The 8,579-nt window shown below is 36.3% G+C and overlaps 1 protein-coding gene across 1 annotated transcript; it reads right to left on the bottom strand.

The window, feature by feature from the left end:
• Window positions 1-3,268: 3,268 nt before the first annotated feature.
• rbp1.1 (retinol binding protein 1, cellular, tandem duplicate 1) lies at window positions 3,269-8,392 on the bottom strand. Its single transcript, XM_016269213.1, has 4 exons — window positions 8,166-8,392; window positions 7,276-7,454; window positions 5,000-5,101; window positions 3,269-3,849 (listed from the first exon to the last, which is right to left on the bottom strand). The coding sequence occupies exons 1-4, from the start codon at window positions 8,236-8,238 to the stop codon at window positions 3,799-3,801; spliced, it is 405 nt and encodes a 134-aa protein (XP_016124699.1). The 5' UTR covers window positions 8,239-8,392; the 3' UTR covers window positions 3,269-3,798.
• Window positions 8,393-8,579: the final 187 nt, after the last annotated feature.

The raw sequence follows: 8,579 nt of genomic DNA, 5'->3' as shown, positions 1-8,579 counted from the left end.
TGGTTGATGAGCCTAACTGGATGGTGAAATTTTGATAAAGTGATGGGTTTGTTGAAACCACAAGCAGTTCTGTCTTAGCCAGGTTGAGTTGAAGGTGATGGTCCGTCATCCAACAAGAAATGTCTGTTAGACATGCTGAGATGCGAGCAGCTATCGTCGGATCATCAGGATGGGATGAGAGGTAGAGTTGAGTGTCATCAGCATAGCAGTGATATGAAAAGCCATGTTTCTGAATGACAGAACCTAGTGATGCCATGTAGACAGAGAAGAGAAGTGGTCCAAGTACTGAGCCCTGAGGCACCCCAGTAGCTAGATGTTGCGACTTGGACACCTCACCTCTCCAAGATACCTTGAAGGACCTATCTGAGAGGTAAGACTCAAACCACTGGCGTGCGGTTCCTGAGATGCCATTTTCCAATAGGGTTGACAGGAGAATCTGGTGGTTCACCATATCAAAAGCAGCAGACAGATCCAGCTAAATAAGTATAGAAGATTTGGAAGCCACTCTTGCCAGTCTTAGGGCTTCAACAAATGAAAGCAAGGCAGACTCGGTTGAATGTCCACTTCTGAAGCCAGATTAGTTGCTGTCCAGGAGGTTGTTCTGTGTGAGAAAGGCTGAGACTTGGTTGAACACAACTCGTTCAAGTGTTTTGCAATGAAAGATAGAAGGGCAACCGGTCTGTAGTTCTCTAAAAGAGTTGGGTTAAGAGTGGGTTTCTTAAGAAGTGGGGTTATAAGAGCCTGTTTAAATGTTGAGGGAAAAACACCAGTGTGAAGGGATGTGTTAACGATGTGAGTGCAGGTACAACGGCAGGAGAAATGGCTTAAAGGAGATGAGATGGAATAGGATCAAGCGGACAAGTAGTAGAATGATTGGAAAGGATGAGTTTAGAGACTTCTGCATCAGAGAGTGGAGAGAAGGATGAAAACAAGTGTATGTTTGCTGGTAAGAAATAGTATCAATACTATCAATAGTAAGAAATGAATCTTATATACAAGTTATTACATAAATGGAAATAAACAAGAATTAGGTAGTCAAAATGCTTTCATCACCTCCTCAAACTGGCAGTTTTCCTAATAGCAACATTTGTGTCTGTCAGGAACCGGAGCCAAAATCAAAATGAGATCACTTAACTCATATGTGTATATTTATTATTTTCTGTTACTTTTGTGTTTACATTTCAGAGATTGTTTGAAAACAAACAGATGATATATATGACATATTTGCCCACATATATGCAGTACTGTTAACAATGTACTGTATGTACATGTATTTTACCTGTCTCTCTCTGTCTGTGTGTGTGTGTGTGTACAACATATAAGTGAAATTCAATTATAAGGATGATAAAATATTGGTTACTTTGTAATTTAATTAATAATTAGTAGGATTATGCAGCCCTACTCAGTAATGTAATTATGTTCCAAAGGTTTTATAGTGCAGTGTGATGATAATGTTAATTAAGCCTACAGAAGATTCTCTGCTTTTTGAACAGGTAATTGACTCACCAAGAGCTTTCAGGTACTCATTAGAGTTCTAAATTGAGATCATTTTCCTATAGTTGTTGTAATAAGCTGGCATTTTGAATTACAGTGTGAGGTTTCTTAGACACCAGTGAACATTTGGGGAGATTCGGTGCAGTAAAATGTCTGCATAAAGCCCCACATTACAAGTACCAAATCCAATTAGTAATGATAAGTTCATCAGGTTTAGTAGTGTCCCTGTTAAAAGAAAAACTCCATCTCCCTCCCATGAAGATGACATATACATCCAAGTAAATTTGGATAGTTAATATCCTCTGAAGGTATGATTAGCATAAGTCATTTTATTCAGATGTGTTGATAAATACAAAACAGTATAAAATGTATAATTTTGCATGCACAATCTGTTGCAGGTTAAAAAGTTCAAGGTGTGCAAAGAGCAGGTTATTAATTACATACAAGCTTCTGTGGACATTATTGTTTAAGTAATGTCCTTAAAGGCTATTTTACCTGTTAAAATGCCCTGTGTATGCTTTGTTTTTATTAGCTAGCTCAAATATTTCTTCAAATGCATTGCTTGCAGACTCGACCTTGTTTATTTTTCTAAACATGTTATTTTTTTGTGTATTTTAGTCTAGAGGATCAGGGCCAACTTGGAGCTGCATGAGTACAAACAGACCATTATTTTAAAAGAATAGTTCACTCAAAAATGTTTAATTTGCTGAAAATGTACTCACCCTCAGGCCATCCAAGATGTAGATGAGCTTGTTTATTCATCAGAACAGATTCAGAGAAATTTAGCATTACATTAGTTGCTTACCAATGGATCCTCTGCAGTGAATGGGTGCCGTCAGAATGACAGTCCAAACACCTGATAAAATCATAATAAGGAATCCAAATGACAAACTTCAGTTGTCACATCAAAATCCACCAACATATTTGTTCAGAACTGTTTTGGCTTGTAAACAGTGCTTGCACTGTGCATATTTCTCTACTGATTCAGACAAGACCACTTTTTCAATGGCGAAATCAATACTATTGATTTTTACAGTAAGCAGCGGTTTGAAGTGTTTGGTTTCTTACAAAGATGTAGCTTTTTGCTTCACACAATGTCAATTGATGGACTGGAGTCGTGTGAATTACTTGTGGATTATTGTGATGTTTTTATCAGCTATTTGAACTCTCATTCTGACGGCACCCACTCACTGCAGAAGATCCATTGGTGAGCAAGTGATGCAATCTACATCTTGGTTTGCCTGAGGGTGAATAAAGTCTCAGCAAATGTTCATTTTTGGCTGAACTATTCCTTTGAGTAAATAAAGACCCAAAAATATATTTGGAGACATTAGCATGGAAAAAAGGAAGTGGACGTGAACATTTTTTCACTGAAAGGAACACCTGGCCGGAAGCCGTTGATAGACTCTGGGCCAAATATGGAAAATGAATGGTTGCACCAATTTTACTAGACGGTGCTCTATAGTTATCAACACACTGCCAATTATGTGCCTTTCGTTCTCTTGTTAAGTGGATGTATGGGTGCTGCTTAGTTCACTTTTTAATATTCATGTAATACTTCAGAATCGCTGAAGCGTATCTCAGCAATAATGGAAAGTGAACATGCCAACCTGGATTTTCAAAAGTATATACAAAAACAGCAGCAATATTTAATTTACATTTCTGCTGGTATGCCTTTATTAAACTAGTGTGTTCAAACAAACACATTTAGACGCATATTAACAGTAGAATGCAATGCATTTCTCTTTATTTCACTGATTTATGTATTCTGTTGTGTGCACAGTAACAGAGGCATGATGGGAAGGAAAGCAAAACCCTGCCATGCTCAGAACCCAAGAGACTGACAGGCTCTTCAATCAGAGCAACAGCAGCTGGGCGGCACTCAGACTCGTCACATCATTTTTCCTTCCACACATCCTCTCTGGAGTCTAATTACTTTTATGTACACAGAAGCTCCCAATCTGAGGAATCTTCTTCTTGTGTCCAAGACAACATCCTGACGCACCTGTTGTTTGATGGTTCACTTACAGGGCAGCTTATCCCGGTGTTCTCTACCACTAATGTAAATAACATCTAAATGACAAACACTGCACCTACGCTTGAGATATTCCTCTGTGAGGATCAGAACAAACAAGCATTTATAGATTGTGACAAGCTATCACAGATGGTGTTTGTCTGGTTTTCACAATAGCAGAGATGAAGGCACACACAGACGGATAGATGTAGGAAGATGTGACATGAGTTTATATACTATAAAGTGTTGGATTTTGCTGGATCTCTTGCAGGTGTTCAGTCGGTGGGGGTTTAAGACTTTTTGAAGACCTGTTTACTCACAATCCCAGCAGCTCTCAGTTCCTGCAAACAAAGAAAATATTTAAAGGCATAGTTCTCAACTCTAGGGTAGACCATATGTCCTTTTTGTCCTGGACACATCCTGGCCAGGATTTCTAAATCGGGTTTTGGCTTGGTTTTCCTACTGATATTTTCTCTACAGGCCTCATACATTATATGTGCGAGTATTTGCGTTGCTTTGACTGTTCTCTGAACAGTAGATCCACCTTCTCACAAACCATGATTGGTCAATTACGTACAATGCATTCACGCTATTGCTCAAACTCATTAACTTAAGCAAGTATGAAAACAATAGGGAAAACCAAAACCCAAACATCTTAATAATCTAATTAACCTTTTTCCACTTTTTCTACAATGGAAAGTCCCATGGATCTGAAATCTTTTTTTATGGAATCATCAGTGCTAATAAAGAACATTTCTTTTTAAGAGTAGGTTTTGTCGGCGCTGATAGCCTTGTGGGCATCCCGAGTTTGAATCCCGGCTCGAGGACCTTTCCCGATCCCACCCCCCTCATCTCTCGCTCCGACTTCACTTCTACACTGTCCTATACTAATAAAGTGAAAAAAAGCCAAAAATAAAATCTTTGAAAAAAAAAAAGTAGGTTTAATTTCCGCTATAATTAACATGGAAAGTTTCCCTAACAGTGGTCTTTTTCAACACAGTACTAGAATGTATATAACTTTCAACCAGCTGGTGTCAGCAATGTCCAGTTCTTTGGTAATGCTACGGCAATGCAGTCAGTTTATTATGCATGAACAAGCACGCAGCTGAAGCCTAACATCTGTTGTTATTACCTCCACCGTTCATGTTCCAGTCAACTTCATTTAAAAATCCTATCATATCATAATGATGGTGTTTGACGGCCATTAGAATTATTTAAACCAAGTTCAAATGTATTAAAGCAATCAATCTGTCAGCGTTGTGCTTTTTCAGGTGCATCATCACAGGGCTGAAAGTTTTGAGATTTGAGAATAGCTCTTCCCCCACCATCTGCAGCGTACCTCCTAGCCGAAACAATTTCTGACATGCCGTATTGTATATGCTTTAGGTTATTTCTGATACTGTATATATATCAGCTCTATGCGAAACAATCATACCTGGGAGGGAATACCATCAAGGACATTGCAAATGAAATGCATGAGATGTGGCCTACCAAGTGAAGCTCATCTTCCTCAATCCAGTGGGTCCAGCCCCTCCCCTCGATCTCTCCTTTCTGCACACATACCAGTTTATCTCCATCCCAGGTGATGGTGGTCTATAATGCATAACAGAGATTTATTTTTAACATATACTGTATACATCAAAAATAGCGTTAAGTAAGGATTGTAAAGACACGGAAGCAGAACAGATTTTGCAAGAGCAGTGGGAAGAGAAGAGCACATCTACTGTATATTATACTGACACAAAAAGAAAATTAAATCTGACCCGCAATAAATGTGTTTGCACTGCAATTATATGCTGCACAAAGAGAAGCATGTTGGAATGGCCTTTTCTTCTGCCAGATTTCAGTGAAAGAAATGAAAAAAAAAAACACAATGCTGGGTGCTGTTAGGACTGAATGGGGTGAGTGATTTTTGTTCAGGGCAAACCAGGTCACAACATCTTTATTGAATGCTGCGTTTCAAGTGTTTTTATTTACTGCAACTCAAGAAAATTTGAGTTATATCAGAAAGTGAACTTAAACAACGGCCAGTTTTTAGAGAGGAGACACGTCTAGTGCATCATAACTAACACTTTGTTTATTTGGTAACACTTTACAATAAGGTTCATTAGTTAACTACATTAGTTAACATGAACTAATAATGAACTGCACTTATACAGCGTTTATTAATCTTTGTTAATGTTAACTTCAACATTTACTAACACATTATTAAAATCTTGTTAACATTAGTTAATGCACTGTGAACTAACATGAACTAACAATGAACATCTGTATTTTTATTAACTAACGTTAGTGAAGATTAGTAAATACAGTAACAAATGTATTGCTCATGGTTAGTTCATGTTAGTTTATACATTAACTAATGTTTAACTAATGAACCTTATTGTAAAGTGTTACCGTTTATTTTCTGCTGGACCAGTTGCTATGGTTAACTAAAACTACATTAATAAAGCTTAAATAAAATAAAATATAAGCATTGGATGAAAATGTAAACTAAATGAAATTTTTTGAAATGTTGCCTTGGCAAATAACCAAAATAAAACTAAAACTGAAATAAAAGTAAATTAAATGTCTATTTAGAAATATATATATATATAAAAATAATAAAATAATAATAAAAATGACAAAAGCACATAAAATAATTAATAAATAAAAGTGTATGAGTGCTGCACTATAAGCTGCCTTTCCAATATGTCCTACAGTGGTGTACAATTGTCACATTTGGCCATTTTACAGTGTATCTGAAATATTATTTAAAGAATAAAATTCTATTGCAGAATATTGCCATTACTCACCTCACACTCATACTTTGGATTAGAATACATCACATCCAATTGGGCAGTCACATACAATCTAGTCCCAAATGTTAACATATTGCAACACATCTGAAGCTTCAATTGTATCTAAAAAATGTGCATATATAATCAGAATTTCTATCTCTGCAATCATCTCAACACAGGCCTCTGATATACCAAGTTTCTCCAAATGACAGGAAAGGCCAGACGAAAATGAAAGGAGAGAGAGTATTATTAGATTATTAGATTATTAGATTATTAGATTAAAGAGCCAATTATTGCTCTCATTTCACACTTTCCTCTTTTCTCATTAGTTGAGATTGTGAACTGTAAACGACATGCACAGTTAGTGAGATCTTCAATTGTATCTAAAAAATGTGCATATATAATCAGAATTTCTATCTCTGCAATCATCTCAACACAGGCCTCTGATATACCAAGTTTCTCCAAATGACAGGAAAGGCCAGACGAAAATGAAAGGAGAGAGAGTAACGCTTCTTATTAGATTAAAGAGCCAATTATTGCTCTCATTTCACACTTTCCTCTTTTCTCATTAGTTGAGATTGTGAACTGTAAACGATGCACAGTTAGTGATGGATTTAATTTTCAAATGGCAACCCTATAAGAGAACTATTACGAAAATCCCATGACTTAGACTGATCCTGGAATGTTATAAACTTTTTGTGAAAATAAGTATAATAAACCATGAAAGCCTATTTATTTAAACTTGCTTCTTATCAAAGGTTAGAAAAATCTCAAAAAATCTTTAGAAAACATCTAGTGTCCTTGCAAAGCATAAACATTGAGGGAGAATCAAACCCATAATCCTGCAAGTTCATATACTGAACCAAAAAGCACAGTTTAATAAATAGTATTAAAGCTTTTTTAAATAGTACTTTAGAATAAAAAAGATATAAAACTATGCTTTTAAGCTCTCAAGCCTCAAAGTGTTTGCATTGAAAGTTTGCTCACCATACATTTCCTGTCATCCACTCCACTCAGGTCCTCCTCAAACTCCTGACCCACCACAAAGTCCATGTTGTAGTTCCTGAAAGTGCTGAGAGTCTTTATGATGAAGTGATCTCCATCCTGAGTGATGTCTTTATCAGGCTTCAGCAGGGTGGCAATCTTTCTAATAGCTACATTTACGTCTTGAAAAGAAAATTATAGCCTCATGTGAAAATGTGAATTTAAAACAGTACTCCAGCAATACCACAGTACAGTGACGGTTACAGGTGGAAATAACATGGTACTTCATCAACACTATGATGAGACATGCAGCAGGGTTACATGGTAATCGGGATACCAAAGGTACATTTCCAGACTGATGCTGCTTAATATAAACAGCAACATCTTGTATAAAAAAAGGACAAAAATAGGAAACCACCATGTATGATAAATACGAAAATACTACAAATCTATAAATCAGCCACGATTAAGGAGTCTTCAATAATGTCTGTATATGTGAATACAAAACCTACTTAAGTAATTATTTCTGAAACTGCTCTAATAATCTAACGTGTATATATCTATAGGGCTTTACAAGCATCTAGTGGTTACACATTGTTTTACATATTATATTTCTCCTAATACGCATTGTATTTTCATTACCTTGGCTCAATTTTTGATTTATAATTCAGAGGACAATGTTGTCGAGTTCCCCCTCAAAATAGGAAATTGTCAAGAATAAATATTAAAACATAGGACAAAACATTGAAATATGGTACATTTTTTTTTCATAAAAAAAATAAAAAATAATATTACTTATTGTTCTCGGTCTGTTTTGACCTCTGTTTGACTCCTAAGTGAGGAATACCAGAGGATTTATGATTTTAATGGTGTAAATGAGCCACAAAACTCACCCAGAGCTTTAAGGTACTCTTCAAAGTTCTCGTCGGAGATCATTTTCCAGTAGCCGTTGTAATCAGCAGTCATTTTGAGATACTCCTCTGATGAGTTTGTTCAAGAAAGATCCGACATCACAGTTCCCCTGCGAAACAAATGCTTTTCATCTGAAAGAAACTCTCATTCAACACAGGCATCATAATCCGATTACTTGTGAACCGTTTCTCCGCCTCTAGTGTTTGGACATGTGGACAAAAGATCTTTATACTAGATATGGTATATGGTTTGGACCCATCAACGCAAACTTCTTTCTTTTTTTTGTACAATTATGTACATATTAATACAAACATATACATCTCACAACAGTAATAGAAAAAAAAGTGGAAAAGGGTATACAGAGAGAGAGAGAGAGAAAACAAGTGCATGTACAT

This window comes from Sinocyclocheilus grahami, unplaced genomic scaffold (genome assembly GCF_001515645.1).
Source record: "Sinocyclocheilus grahami isolate Dianchi unplaced genomic scaffold, SAMN03320097.WGS_v1.1 scaffold50.1, whole genome shotgun sequence".
NCBI lineage: Eukaryota > Metazoa > Chordata > Actinopteri > Cypriniformes > Cyprinidae > Sinocyclocheilus > Sinocyclocheilus grahami.
The sequence above is the reverse complement of the archived record's forward strand: the minus strand, read 5'-3'. Positions and strand labels throughout refer to the sequence as shown.